Source organism: Lepidochelys olivacea, assembly GCF_965140295.1.
Source record: "Lepidochelys olivacea isolate rLepOli2 genome assembly, chromosome: 15".
In the NCBI taxonomy this organism is placed as follows: domain Eukaryota; kingdom Metazoa; phylum Chordata; order Testudines; family Cheloniidae; genus Lepidochelys; species Lepidochelys olivacea.
Window position 1 is genome coordinate 2,709,052 of NC_140425.1, and position 15,502 is coordinate 2,724,553.

The 15,502-nt window shown below is 51.9% G+C and overlaps 1 protein-coding gene across 1 annotated transcript; it reads left to right on the top strand.

Moving 5' to 3' along the window:
* Positions 1-7,195: 7,195 nt before the first annotated feature.
* LOC311531820 (leukemia inhibitory factor-like) lies at positions 7,196-13,413 on the top strand (the record flags this gene model as incomplete). The annotated part of the gene is made up of 3 exons (XM_084649571.1): positions 7,196-7,232; positions 11,164-11,312; positions 12,925-13,413. The coding sequence occupies 3 exons, from the start codon at positions 7,196-7,198 to the stop codon at positions 13,411-13,413; spliced, it is 675 nt and encodes a 224-aa protein (XP_084505697.1).
* Positions 13,414-15,502: the final 2,089 nt, after the last annotated feature.

A 15,502-nucleotide genomic window follows, 5' to 3' on the forward strand; every position in this document is an offset into this window, starting at 1 on the left:
AATGTGCAGCATGCTACCACCCCGCTGTCCCCCAAGCTCTGCTACAACAACCTAATAACATGCAAGACAACAACTTAGCAGCATATGGCACCATCGACTGGCAGGAGACCATCTGCATTGATCAGTACAATAGCCAGTTCTCATTAATGGGGAAGGGAAATTAAACCTCATGCTGCAGGGCTCAAGCCAATCTCTTTTAGAGTTGAGGATGAAACCTAATGTGGGGGACAGATGATAGCACACCTGCTACTGTGAGGTTCTTACACCTTCCTTCGACGCGTCTGTTACACAGCTGAGCTAACTGGGCCTCAGCTCCCCTACACAATGTATGCCTTGTCTGTCCCCCAGTTCTCTGTCTGTCTTTTCCTAACTTCTCTTTATTTCACCCCCCAGGCACTTATTCAGATACACACATGCACCCAAAGAATGTACGAGAACAACATTATAAAGAGAGATTTTACACTGGTGAGTCTGGGTGTGTGAGTGAGAGAGAAAGAAAGAGGTCGCATGACATGTAGGTGAACTCCCTGTGTACCTGGGATGTCACATGTAAGGGGAGGGGATATCACAGGCCCCACAGCTCTCAGATCTGGACATCCCCGGCCTGCTCATCAGCGTGTAATTTGGCAGCTGTGTGAGCCAGGAAGGAAACACCTGCATGGGGGAAAGTTTGTCAGCACTTCAGTGGAATGTCTGAGTGCAAGGAAACTGAACGAGTTTGTCATGCAGATAAGCAGCGTCTTCTCCTAGCAAGTGGGCACAATTTCCTAGAATGTGATTAGGGTTTTATGGGTACAGAGCCCTTCTCTGATAAAGCTGGCCCATCACTGTGCAGAGCAGCGAAAGCATCATCATCCTCCTGGGCTGGCAAGGAAACACAGATCCAGTTTTGCCTCTGCACAGCAACAGAGGGGATGCATCCTCTGTTCAGCAGCTGAAGGGGCTGGCTGGGCCCTTGGCACAGGCTACAGCAGCCTTGAGCAATGCCCTGAATTGAACCCCTGCTTCACTGGCACTGTGGGGCTCTGCAGGGCACAGAACAACCAGGGTATTAGAATGCCCCCGCCACACCCCTTCCCTCCTCCAGCCAATCCTTGGCCTTTGCAGGCTTGCCAACTCTTACAAGTCTCGCTATATTTGCTTGGTTTTATTTTAAAGCACCAGCCTCTGGAGTCATTTTCTCACCCAGAAATCTCGGCTTTCTTTAAACACAATGGTAAGTTTTAAACCCGCATAGTTGCGGAGAAAAGCTTGAAAATGTGATTCGGGTGTAACATAGAGACTCGGAAATCAGAAGTTTGGAACACTTAGGGTTGGCAATGCTGCCTTTCCCAGAATTCCGCCTGCCCCTTGGAATACAGCAGAGGCAGCCCCGAGTTGGCTTGGTGCTAGGCATAGAGGCTGGGGAGGGGTTGACATGGGTCTCTGGCAATCCGGAACAGAGGGGAAAAGTCACTTTTCTGAGTTGTTGAGTTCAAGGACAGAAGGGACTACTAGCTCATCTCAAGGGCCCGTGAGACCACTCCTGTGCTGTAACCACAAAGCCACCCTCCACGTCCCAAACGCCTCAGTGTCTCCATGTTATGTTCGCTCCTTCCTGGGCCATGTTTCAGCGAAGGGACCTGCAGCTCACGCAGCTCCATTGACAAGTGCACAGCTTTAGACCATCTAAGCTGACTGCTGTGAGGTTCTTGCCAGTATTCCAGCTTCTTTGGGCTGAAAGCGTTAACAGGAAGAGTGATACGCAATTCTGCTCTGTAAAGTGACTGTGTAGAAATAGCCCCTTGTTACTCACTGGGTCCACCACGCACATAATCATTATTATTATTATTTATTAATTGTTTCCGGCAACACCCACTGCCCAACCTCATGGGGCGGCTTTCCCCAGCCAGCTTACAGCCTGATAACAGGCAAGGCCAGGGATCCCAGTGTACGGTGGCCCAGTCGCTTCTCAAACTTGGCCTGCGTGTGGATATCCAGACCGGACAGACAGTAGGGTTTGAGAGATCCGGGATCAGATTCCTGGGGCCTCCCTGTGCCTTAGCTCCTCAGCTGTCCAGTGGGATAATAGGCCTGCCCCGACACACGGGGGGGAGGGAGGGTAAATGCCTTAAGGAGGCCCCCAGAGGTTGCAGTCATAGGGGCTATGGAGGTACCAGAGCTGGCAAAGTGCTCATGGGATTCTGTGATGTGGGCTGGTGGCCTTGGGGCCAGCTCAGGAAGGGGTAAGGGGTGGGTTAGGGGCATAGGGGACAGCAGAGCATAGGAGACAGCAGCCAATGAAACGAGAAGGGGGGATATAATGGGGGGAGCAGGGGTACTCAGGGCCCTAAAGGGAAAGAAAGGAAGCTGGGAGGAGGTGAAAGTGAGAATTCAGAGTCCTATTTGCTGACTGGATTGAGTTACCTGTTCTTCCTGCAGAACCAACCCAGCTCTGGGAGAGGGAGCTGGGTCTTTTCTGGCTCCATACCTCTGGCAGAATCTATTGTTGGGGATGCGCAAGCCAGAAAGAGCCCCGCCTGATTCTCAGATCCCAGGCCAAGCTGGCAGGGCTAGCAGCTAGAAGGGCTTGACCTGTAAACAGAGCAGTCTGGTTAGTCACTGGGACTCAATGAAGAGGGGACTCTAGGATGCTATTTTCAGAGTAAACGTTCAGAGCGGAACCAAACTCAAAAGCATAAATTAACTCTGCTCGCACTCCAACCAGACAAAAGTGGGGTGATTCTGCAGACTGCAGGGGCCTATCAATCTGCTTTTGACGTGAGGTGAAATTCTCTTCCTAGCGTCCAGCATGATTCACACAAAGAACATGGTACTGATGTACACGTGGCGAGGCCTGCAGGGTGTGTGTCGCACGCTGCGGAACAGATTGAGTGCGTATCAATGGAGCGCTATGTAGATTTCTTATCAGATGCTGGAATTGAGATACTGAGAGGAAAGGAGGAGGGCGGAGCAGGAAACGTGACTCAGAGGTGATGGTATAAACCATTGTAAGATAAGGAGAGCTGGCTGTATTTTAAAGAAGTCTTATTGAGGGCGCAGGAACAAACCATCCCGAAGTCCAGAAAGAATAGCAAATATGGTAGGCGACCAGCTTGACTTAACAGTGAAATCTTCAGTGAGCTTAAACTCAAAAAGGAAGCTTACAAGAAGTGGAAATTTGGACAGATGACTAGGGAGGAGTATAAAAATATTGCCAGAGCATGCAGGGATGTAATCAGGAAGGCCTAGGCTCAATTGGAGTTGCAGCTAGCAAGGGATGTGAAGGGTAGCAAGAAGGGTATGTTACAGGTATGTTAGCAGCAAGAAGAAGGTCAGGGAAAGTGTGGGACCCTTAGTGAATGGGGAAGGCAACATAGTGACAGATGATGTGGAAAAAGCTGAGGTACTCAATGCCTTTTTTGCCTCCATCTTCACAGACAAGGTCAGCTCCCAGACTGCTGCACTGGGCAGCACAGTATGGGGAGGAGGTGAGCAGCCCTCAGTGGTGAAATAATAGGTGAAGGACTATTGAGAAAAGCTGGACATGCACAAATCCATAGGGCCAGATCTAATGCATCCAAGGGTGCTGAGGGAGTTGGCGGATGTGATTGCAGAGCCATTGGCCGTTACCTTTGAAAATTCATGGCAATTGGGGGAGGTCCCAGGCAACTGGAAAAAGGCAAATATAGTGCCCATATTTAAAAAAGGGAAGAAAGAGAACCCGGGGAACTACAGATTGGTCAGCCTCACTTCAGTCCCTGGCAAAATCATGGAGCAGGTCCCCAAGGAATCCATTTTGAAGCACTTAGAGGAGAGGAAAGTGATCAGGAACAGTCAACATGGATTCACCAAGGGAAAGTCATGCCTGACTAATCTAATTACCTTCTATGACGAGATAACTGGCTCTGTGGATGAAGGGAAAGCAGTGGACGTGTTGTTCCTTGACTTTAGCAAAGCTTTTGACACTATCTCCCACAGTATTCTTGCCAGCAAGTTAAAAAAGTCTGGATTGGATGAATGGACTATAAGATGGATAGAAAGCTGGCTAGATCATCGGGCTCAATGGGTAGTGATCAACGGCTCAATGTCTAGTTGGCAGCCGGTATCAAGTGGAGTGCCCCAGGGGTCAGTCATGGGGCCGGTTTTGTTCAATATCTTCATTAATGATCTGGAGGATGGGATTAATTGTACCCTCAGCATGTTCGCAGATGACACTAAGCTGAGGGTAGAGGTAGATACGCAGGAGGGTAGGGATAGGATACAGAGGGACCTAGACAAATTGGAGGATTGGGCCAAAAGAAATTTGATGAGGTTTAACAAGGACAAGTGCAGAGTCCTGCACTTGGGACGGAAGAATCCCATACACCGCTACAGCCTAGGGACCGAATGGCTCAGCAGCAGTTCTGCAGAAAAGGACCTGGGGATTACAGAGGCTGAGAAGCTGGATATGAGTCAGCAGTGTGCCCTCGTTTCCAAGAAGGCCAACGGCATATTGGGCTGCATTAGTAGGAGCATTGCCAGCAGATCGAGGGAAGGGATTATTCCCCTCTATTTGGCACTGGTGAGGCCACACCTGGAGTATTGCGTCCAGTTTTGGGCCCCCCATCTACAGAAGGGATGTGGACAAATTGGAGAGAGTCCAGCGAAGGGCAACAAAAATGATTAGGGGACCGGGCACTTGACTTATGAGGAGAGGCTGAGGGAACTGGCGTTATTTAGTTTGCAGAAGAGAAGAGTGAGGGGGAATTCAATAGCAGCCTTCAACTACCTGAAAGGTTGGGGTTAGGGTTAGGGTTAGGGTTAGGTTAGGGGCTGCTTTGGTGATGATGGGGGACTAACAGCTCATGGTGATGTCTCTGGGGGTAGATGCTTTTCAACTATCATCAAGTCCCTAAGAGGAAGAAGGGCTTGATAAATCACTGACCGCACACTCAGTTGGCCCGGCTTCAGTTTCGTAGTGTGCTACAAACTTTCTGTGTGGCCTGAGTACCGTCCTGTGTGGCTCTTGATCTCGTGGTGCCTCAATTCCCCATCTGGGGATGTTACTGCTCCCTCTCTGCCTGGTCTCTGTGGGTGGTGAGCTCTTCCTCTGTACAGCACCTCGCACAGTGGGGGCCTGATCGTGCTTGGCCCTCTAGGCACCGCCTCCGTTGGGGTTTGGCAGGAGCGCCAGCGTTCAGGCTGGAGCCAGCTCTTGTACCGGTGAGGTGCATCAGTGCTCTGGAGGTAGCACAAAGACAGCAGTGAGCTCAGTCCAGTCCCCTGGGTGTCTATGGAAAGCAGAGAACGTCCAGGCCCCAGGCTCTATTGTGGCAGCTGCTGCCTTAGGCAGCACACAGGAGGGTAGCATAGCGCCCCTCCAGAGCTTAGGGTGTAAGAGATTCGTGTATGTTCGCTGCAGCTCGGCACAGAGGGGGGCCGGTAACATGCCCGCGCTAGTGGGTTACGCTAGCGTGCCCACAGGGAGCACCATGGGGCACTACAGGCCAGGGCGTTAGGGGAGCTGGAGGGCCGCAGTGCTTCCTTGGACCTGGGCGGTATAATAATGCTTGGCACTCACACAGCAGTTTCCATCGTGCAGACTCATCAGCCAGGAGTGGATTTACCATGAACCAAACCATGCAGTGGCACAGGGCCCCCAACAACAGGGACCCCCCCCCGCAAAAAGCAGGACAAATCTCATCTGACAACCTGCCCCTGAATCCTGGCTGGCAGCGCAGCACGGCTCAGGCGGCCGGCACGTCTCTGGCGGGGGGTAGGTGGCTCCGCACACTGCCCCCACCCTGAGCAGCACACAGAGACCCGCTGCCCCCCTCCCCCTAAGGGGCACGCAGAGACGTGCCAGCAGCAGGGCTAAGGTAGCTCTCTGCCCGCTCTGCTTCCCTCCCCCTGCATCATGCCAGTCCTGGACCGGCTGGCATGTCCCTGTGGCCCTCGCCCCAAGGCTGACTCCGCAGGTCCCATTGGCTGGGAACTGTGGCCAATAGGAGCTGCGGGTGCTGCACCTGTGGGCAGTGGCGCGTTGAGACCCACTGGCCCCCCCCACGCCTAGGAGCTGGGGGGGGCCGAGGTAAGTACCGCCCCCCTGTCCCCTTCACGCACCCCAAGCCCCTGCCCCAGCCCAGAGCCCACACCCTGCACCCAAACTCCCTTCCAGAGCCCACCTCCGCACCCCTCCACACCCAAACTCCATCCCGACCCCGCACACCCCCCTGCACCCCAACCACCTGCCCAATCAAGGTACCTCACTTTATTTTCATTTACTTCCCATTACTTATAATATAGGAGGAGGATGAAGAAAAAAAGAATGGAAAATGTGGGAGAGATAAGATAGAATGTCCTTTCCCTGTCTGGGTTCCAAGGGGCCCCCAAAGACGAAGCTGCACACAACTCTAAATTCGCCACTGTCATCAGCCCATTTGGCAGACAGAGAAATGTGCATGATCTTCCTTGAGAGCAAGATCATCCACTAGGGCAATGACATTGGCCTGCATGCTAGGTACCAGATCACACATGGTCTCCTGTCTGCAAGCCTGGAGCCTCAAAAGCCCCTCCCTCGACCCTGCAGGGGGAAGGCTCACTGAATAAGAAGCTATGAAACAAGCTACCCCCTTTCCTGGTGGATGGCTGGGGCCTGACTCAGCCCTGTTCTTCTCAAGCTGTATGGGAGTGTAACTCCATTGCAACCTACGCAGCGGCAAGGGCTGTAGAGGATGGTCTATCGCTAGCGGTGGCAAGCTGACTCTAAGCAGCATCTTCTACATGCCCACCGGAGGGCTGGCTTTTGGTTCAGACAGAGCAGCCATTCTGATTCTTTTTCCTCTTTAAAAATAAGGAACTCCCTGAAATGCCATGTGGCTCCGAAGGGTGGAGCAGCCTGGTCTTTTTCTGAAGCAGCCCTCTGACTAGGCACTTGGGACGCTGCTTGCATCACGGATGAGCTCTGGTGGGATCTCGAGGAACTTATTCGAAGAATTAGCCAGCGCGAAGAGACATCATTTCCTCTGGGTGGCCGCACAGTGGAGAACTCATTGGTGCTAGTCATTCCGTTCGCTTCTCTCTTTTTTTCCTGTCACACTGGGCCACCTCCTGCAGTAGGGGTTGGCTAATCAGTGCACTGAAGAAAGCAAAAGGTTCCCCATTTTTGGCCATTAGCAGAGGAAGAGGCGGTGCACTTCACAGCAGGCTGCACTGAACACTTGCCACCCTGAGCATGCTGTGGAGCGTGGAGACCCTGGGCTTTCTTCTGGGTAGGTTACGGCGTTTTCTTCCCTTGCTCAGCTCTTCGGCCAACTGCTTGCTGTCGCGGCAGCTTTGAAAAAGTCCCCACAGTGAGTCGCTGCCGTTCTCCTTTGGCTGCAGGCTGTGATCAGAAGCAAAAGGCTGTGTAGGGTTTGGTGGAGGGGTACGTGAGAGAGAGTTACAGTACTTTAGGAGACTGAGTCACTCCAAAGACAAATAGGACTATGCTATCAGACTGAAATTCAGAGGCGTTTTGCTGAATCTGTAACCTGTTCTGCTAAGCTGGCTCACTGGAAAGTGAGCATCGGAAAGCTTTCTGGGGAAATGGCTCTTTTACTGGAAACAAGTAAAAAGAAGAGTGAAAACTGCTTTGTACTGGTCTGAAAAACATTTGCATTAGGGTTTAGCTTTGCAAGTTCTTACACTCTAGGTTTGGGGGGTGTGAGCTGCTGTACGAGGCAGTTTGGGGGCACTGGCTGGCATAGAGGGGACTGCCACTGGGTTTAGTCTTGGTTTTGGGAATGAGAGATGGTGCTTTTTGCCTCTGAGTTGTTGGTTTGAGACCAGCCACTGCTGGCACCAACCCCAAGTGGTTTCTGTTGCATGGATGTTCCATGGCAGCTTGGTAGGTCTGCCTAATGGTTCTAGCAGGAGAGGGAGGTGTTCTTGTGTCAGCAGAACTGTAGGCAGCCTCCACAAAGAGATCTCGGATGGGAGGTTATAGCAATCTCTTCTCTCCCCCATAGAGCAGATCCTTCCACATCGGGGTGGGTTGGGATGAGATGCAGTCTGTGCCTGTCTGTGGACAGCTTAGGGAGTCCCCAAGTAGTCAGTCTGGTGCCTTTCACCGTCATTTAGCCCAGAGATATGTAGAGATGTTCTTCTTACTTTCATATGGAGCCAGGCAGATGTAGACTAGGTCTAGGACTTGATTTGACAGACACATGGGCACGATCTGGTACCAGAGGGAGATCAGCCAGTAGCTGTCTCTTCCTTAACTGCTGGCAGAGGTAAAAGTTCAGCATGAGGTGACTCCTGGCTAGAAGCGGCACCTGTAGGATCAGTGTATGAAGGCAAGTCAGCCAGCACGGAGCTGAAAGCTGTGTCGATGTGTAACAATCCTGTTCCATCGCTCAGATACCTCCACCACAGCCAGCTTCAAGTGGCACAAGAGCTGGAAACTATCAGGGAGAGGTGCCTACCACATTAGCCCTCTCCACAGGTAACATTTTCAAAAGCACCTAAGTCCCAAGGTGAAATTCTACTGTATGTCCCAGCAGGACATTTGGAGAGTCAAAGGTGTCAGGGTCAAATGATGTCCCATGACACCGTGAGCAGTGTGTCTGAGAATTACTTATGCAAATTAGCTTAGCTGCAGTTATGATGGGTTAATGGTGCGGTAGTTGTTTGAAAATGTGTGAATGCCTGTGTTATACACAACTCTATACTATTAACGCACACGGCAATGCTGCTAAAGAAACATACTTGGCATTTCTGGAGATTACAACTCATTCTGCAACAGGAAAGAGCAAGTCAACTCTGTCCTCGCTAGCATCTCTGCAGCCCAGCCCTGCTGACTTCAGCTGGCCTGTGGTGCGGCATGTTCTGGGAGATTGCTCATCTACAAACTCAGGGGCTTCTCCATGAGCTGTGTGAGTGACAAGAGCAAGCAAAGTTCACCCAGCTCAATTTCTGTCCAAGCATCCCCTTCCCCAGGAGGGAGGGCTGGCTCCAGACCTGGCGTAAGTGGGGCACTTCTGCCAGCATCAATGGAGTTGGCCCCTTCGCGTAAGGAGTGAACTTGCAGCCGAGTCTCGTTTCTTCCCACCTGGGAGGTATGTGGGCAGCACTCTGAGGAATTCAAGTGCTCCCAGGGTGCTGCGTCTAGCAGCTCTGGTGTTGGCCCTGTGGGTCCTGGCTCCTAGCACTGGCTGGGAAGTGGAATTTCCATCCTGTGAAAAATTTCTAGTGTAAAAAGCTAAATTGTCCTGAATTCAGACCAAAAGTCAAAAATCTCAAATCTTTTTGCTGGAAAGGAATTCAGAAATATTTCCCAGAAAAGCTTCGGATGCCTAGGCTCCCCAGCTCTGGGGCTGCCCACCTTGCCAACAGGGAGTTAGGCAGCCCCAGGAGCCCGGGGAACCAGCTGCCCAGGGAGCAGGACAGGCAGATAAGCCTGGGCACCAGGCAGCTAGCCGGCTTAGAGCTGCCCAGGATGCCTGCCTGCTTTCTGTCGAAAGTTTTGATGGATTTGCCATGTTCCCATGGAATGTCCATTGTGTCTAATCGTCATTTCCCAAGGGAAAACTTCTGGTGGAAATCCTTTGCCGAACTCTCCTGGCTAAACAGCCTGAGAAGCACAGAATCATCGAATCGTAGGACTGGAATGGAACTTGATAGGTCACCTAGTCCCCTGCAACTCATGGCAGGGCCAAGTATTATCTAGACCTTGTTCACTTCAAGACCCAGGTGGCTGCATCTTGTCCTCGAAGCCAAGAGGGTGAATGCTGAATAACCAAAGGCAGATACCACAGTGATGCGTATGAGAGAAACAGGGAGATATGTAGGGTAGGATTCACAAAGGTATTTAGACATCTTCCTCCCCACCCTTGCGGGTACCTTGTGTCCCAGCTATAGATCTAGGGAAGGAGATATAGTTAGGGGATAAAGCATGAACAAAAGAAATTACCCTGAGACACCCCAGAGGTTTCTGGCCAGGAACACCTGGATCGGCATTCGCTGGCGTTGATGCGTCTGCCTCAGATAGCAGTTATGAACTGGATGGAGATGTAATTTGGGGCAGTGCCCTGGCCTGGGTTCTGCAGGAGGTCAGACTAGATGACCAGAATTAACCCTTCCAACCTTAGAATCTATTAATTTTGCCCAAGGAGTTATTAGAAATCTTGGATTCTAGTTTTTCTGCAATATTTATACGGGGGAAGGTGGGGGAGCAGAACCTGTAGCTTCTTAGGTGTCTTCTAGTACCCTTTAGATGCCCCCAGATACCCGGCTAGGATTGTCCCAAGGGACGAGCCCCTCCGTGCTTAGCCCCACGGTATCATGTACACCTCCAAAGAGCATTGCTGCTTAGAAGGACAAAGGGCACATTGGGCTCCTTTACTCCAGCCTCTGGGAAATCCCACTTGAAAGCCAGAATGGTCCCCTACTAGGGAGCCCCCAGGCAGGTCACCTGAGCCTGGGTGCCCTGGAGAAAACACTGTTATGGAGCACATGACTCAGGGCCTCATAGACTTCACTGGGAGTAAAATCAGGCCACCTATGAGCTAACAGGAAAATAAATGACAGAGGGATTTTAACTGGCTAACTAAGAAGCAGGCACGTGTCAGCCTTGAGAGCAGATGCAGGGATCCTAGCTCAGTTACCCTAGACACACTAGAATCCATTTCCCAGGGGCAGGTAGCCTGGCTCCCGAATCAGGCTTTGGCCATCCTGCACTAGTGCAATGCTACAGAGTGTGGGTTGCAAACATGCAGAGGAATGTTGAAATCCAAACCAAAGACTGTTTTCATTAATGCTTTAACCACGCTTGGTCTCACTTTCCCCCCGGGGAAAATCAGGGATGGCTCCTGCTTTTGCAAAGCGCTCTGAGGTCCCAGGGTAAAACACGCTAGGTAACCACGTTATTGCTCTGCCACACGCTGCTGCATGCCAGCGGGTGTGCTCAGCTATTGCTGGTACTAAACGAGACACTCGCCAGCTTTCTCAGAGTGGTGTGTGGCTAGTAGCTGATCTGAGAGCGTAAAGGAGAAGCAGTTACATGGTACTTTTTTTCCTTCCAAAGAAAGCACAGAGGTTTCCAGTTAGCGCCTCCTTCATTCCTGCCTGCCTTGATACAAGGCCTCCAATGTGGGCTGAGGTATCTTGGTGTCTCCCTGCCGTCTGCATCAGTTGATGTGACTCTTTTCTATTCCTTTCTAGCCGTGACTCAGGGTCTCTTCATCCAATGCCTGGCACGTGTAAACTCCAGCACTGCCCCCTGCCGAGGGTGTCATCGGAATTCCCTGGGCAAAATCACAGCAAAGACCAGACAGATGGAAAAGGAAGCCAAGGAGCTGTTCAGATCCTATGTAAGTGCTGCCCTCCAGGGGACACCTCTGGCTGGGGAGAATCGCTCAAGCGAGGCCACTAAGCTCTGCATGGAGGGCACAGCTCTCCAGCACCCGAGGCACTGCTTTGAAGAACAGCAGCATGAAGCAGGGTTGGGGAAAGTGGTTGGCCCATGCTGGTAACTGCATAACTGTACCCAGAAGGTGGCAGCCACAGGGATGGCCCCATGGAGCCAGCAAGGGGCTGACGGATCTCCCTGTAGATGGAGGCCGGGTGATATGTGTAGCACCTCATGCCCAGGGCCTATGGGCCTGTTGCAGCACACAACCTCCCTCTTTCGCTTGAGCTGTAAAGACTCATGTTTCTAGCTCTGGAGGTCCCTAGTTTGGTCCCCAGTGTCTGCCACGAAGGTGGATATTTCACGGACATGCAATGATGTTGGGATCCTTCTGCCCAAAAAAGGCATGAGGCCTGCTCTGGGTCCTGCCTTATTGTTGGGCAGGAGTTTACTGGAAATATCACATGGTAGAGTCAGCATGACTAGCTGGGGTGGCAGACTGGTGTGCCGTGAGTCGTTGGAGGTGTGTGGGTGGTCTGGGGGAACAACCCCACTGACACAGTCACCTTCCCTCCAGCTAGATTTCCCCATCAATGCTTCCCTGAGCTTTGGCCAGAATGTGTGTGTGGGAGGGACTCACAGGCCCATGAATCACGGAGCGAGGAATGTTAAGAGGTGTTTGATGCCTCCAGCGCACCGCGGGTGCCGTCTGGCTGGGTGTACCTGACGGCTATTGTCAAAGAGTAATCACCTGAGAACTGACTGTGCAGAGCACTTCCATCTAGCCCGGCAGGCCGAAGCATTCCCCCTCACATACTCATGTTCCTCAGAGCACCATGACCAGCACAGCCCCCACCCTGCCATGTTGCCAGAGGAGAACTGGGTTCCAAGCAATTTAGAGTGTGGGAGTTTTCTTAGATCTTAAAAGCCGTAGTCCTGCCTGTATGAACATAGAGCTGAAACTGTGTCATGTCTTCAGCCAACATCTCCCATTCTGCTGTTGCCTAGCATGCTGGCTGCTACTCTCCAGCCCAGAAGTAGCTGCATTTTCATGTTGTTGAATGTGTATGTAGTTTGTCAAGCACTAGCACTGGATCCTCTCGTGCAAGGACTATAGCAGAAAACCCATGGTTCGGTAATTAAAGCACTGACCTAAGTACCAAAAAGTCTGGTTCTAGCCTTGGCTTTGTCATCAGCTCACTAATCAAGTTGCTTCATGTTTCTATGCCTCAGTTTCACCATCTATAAAATGGCTGTAATAATATTGACCTATTTCTGTCGGCTGGTGTGACAATTAATTCCTTAATGTCTGCAGAGTGCTTTGAAGGCCCATGATAGGTAGTGTCCTGTTGCTATATATGTAATGTATTGTAGTGATTCATAGACATTTAGGCTGGAAGGGACCTCCAGGAGTCATTTAGCCCATCCCCTCCTGAGGAGGCAGGAGTGAGACAATCGTTGACAGGTGTTTGTCTAAGAGGGTTTCCTTTACTGTCCATGTGACAGTGGCCCAGGCGACTCTGTCTGTCTCTCCCATGGTGGCTGGCATTGCATTTGTTTATTTGTATTTCCAGTTGACTCACCAGGGCTTGCTTCCACCCGACCTTCGCCAACTCTGCAATGAGCCTGTACAGTGGTTTCCCACGGAGAATATAAGAGACCAGCCAAAGAGTGTCATGCTGCAGGAGCTATACCGGACTCTGGAGCACATGAAGGACGCCCTCGAGAACATCGGGAAGCAGCAGCAGGTGCTGAGCACCCCAGGTGCTGCATTACTTGGCAAACTCCAAAGCACCTGGTGGTCGGTGAGAGGGCTCCTCTCCAACACCGGCTGCGCCCTCTGTCTCAAGGGAGTCTCGCCCAACTCCAGGGGCATCCCAGAGAGACCTGTAGCCACTAACGCTTTCCAGCAAAAGATTGACGGATGCAAAGTGCTCTGGAACTACAGCAAGTTCCTGGAGAAACTGGTCAGGGGCTCAGGGGAGAATGCGCCGCAGGGACTCAGAGATCAAAGGAAAAGACGGAAAGGCACAAAAAGAAAGGAGGCTTCCTCACACTCCTGAATGAGCCACCCAGCGGGAGCCAGGGAACCCTAGATGGCTGCCGCTCAGATCTGGTGGTGAGGACGGAGCCAGGAAGGCTTCCGAAAAATACTTGAACGAAATACACAACCCCTGTTTAACCCCGAGAAGCGGCTGCACAGGAGCCTGGTGCAGGTACACCAGAGCCATGTCGTGTCCTGGTCCCACATTCAATGTGCTAGGACAGACAGTCCCTTGGGGCCAGGTTGGCAAAGTGCTTGGCACCCAGCAGCCACCTTTGCTCTCAAGGGTGTGGGGTATTCTCTGTTGTTCTCAAGTGGTTGGAGGGGATTCTCCTTCGCTCTCAGTGGGAGCTGCTGGGGGCCACGCACGTATGGAAGGCCGGCCTGAGAGCTTCCAGGTACCTCTGCACAGTGTACAGAAGCCAAGGTGCCTTGTTTCTTGTCAAAAGCACCACCGGATTCTGCAGGAATGGTTCATTACTGCACTGTTTGAGACCCTTTGCAGAAGAACAGGCTGGATTCAAATGCACAAAGACCCAGCATCTATCCCAGAGGTGGGCAACCTACGGCCCAGGGGCCGCATCCAGCCCTTCAGATGTTTTAATCTAGCCCTTAAGCTCCTGCTGAGGAGCGTGGCTCCCGGAAGCAGCGTCACATCCCTGCTCTAGCTCCTATGCATATGGGCAGCCAGGGGGCTCCCCAAGCGCCGCCCCTGCAGCTCCCATTGGCCAGCAAACGGGGCAGCACGCAGAACCACCTGGCCGTGTCTCTGCGTAGGAGCCAGAGGGGGGATATGCCGCTGCTTCCGGGAGCTGCCTGAGGTAAGCGCCACCTGGAGCCTGCACTCCTGACCCCCTCCCACGCCACAACCCTTGCCCAGCCCTGATTCTCACCCTCCGAACCCCTCGGTCCCACCCTCCTGCACCCCAGAGCCCACACACCCATCCAGAGCCCTCATCCCCTCGCTCACCCCAACCCCCAATTTCATAAGCATTCATGGTGCACCATACAATTTCCATACCCAGATGTGGCCCTCAGGCCAAAAAGTTTGCCCACCCCGATCTATCCTGATGATCCAACCCTAGTTTAACCTATTTTGCCCACTTGGCTGAGTTTTCCATTGCCCAACACCTTGGGTCATCATTTGCCTCAGTGCTGAGTGTAATAAAATGCCTCTAAAACAGAATGGTAACTATTTATGCTCACTTAGCACTGGGGCAAATGATGACCCAAGGTGCTGGGCAATGGACAATCTGATCCCAGGTACAGAAACTTAAATTGCATGTGAAATTAACTCGTTACTCCAAGTCACCAGCAGCACAGAGCCGTTGGGGGTTGGCAAAGTGTATGTCTACACAGCAAAAGGTGCGTATGGGCTACCGAGCTAGCTTGAATCCAGCTAGCATGAGGAACAATAGCACTGAAGACAGCAAGCTGAGTCCATACCCAGGGTCCATACCGGGCTTGTACTGCCTTCGCTGCCATGTCTGCCATGCTATTGTTACCTGCGCTAGCTGGACTGAAGCGGGCTCAGGCCCGCTAGCCTGTGGAGCAGATTCTCACCAGTCACTCCCAGGTCAGATCAGATCATGAGGTTACTGTGGCCCGGCTGCACTGACTGTCTGAACATTAAACATGTTGTTAAACTTGGCCTGATTTTCCAGTGATTCAAAGGTCCAGTGACCCAGCCTGACTAAGTCGCTGTGTATGTGTCTCTCCTAACCAGGATCCAACAACACTCAGCACATGACTGCTGCAGATGTTTGTTCTCTTTATGCCCCTTGTTGTTCTTTCCTAGAAGTAGTTTTGAGATCCCAAACCATGGTCCAGATCTTCAGCTAGAGTAAGTTGGTTTATCTCCACAGACTTCAGTTCACACCCGCTAAGGATCTGGCCTGGTAATTTGTATTGCCGTCAAAATGACTCTAGATGAGTTTTGATTCCCCAGTATTACCTGGGAGTGGCATCACCTGCTGGTGCTGTGCTGACGTCCTAAGGCACCATTGCACTGTACCCCTGGAGGGTCGCATGGCACTGATGCCAACATAATGAAATGTGACCTGTGAAACAACCAGCATGCCTTGCTCTGTAATAATTTATAGATTAAT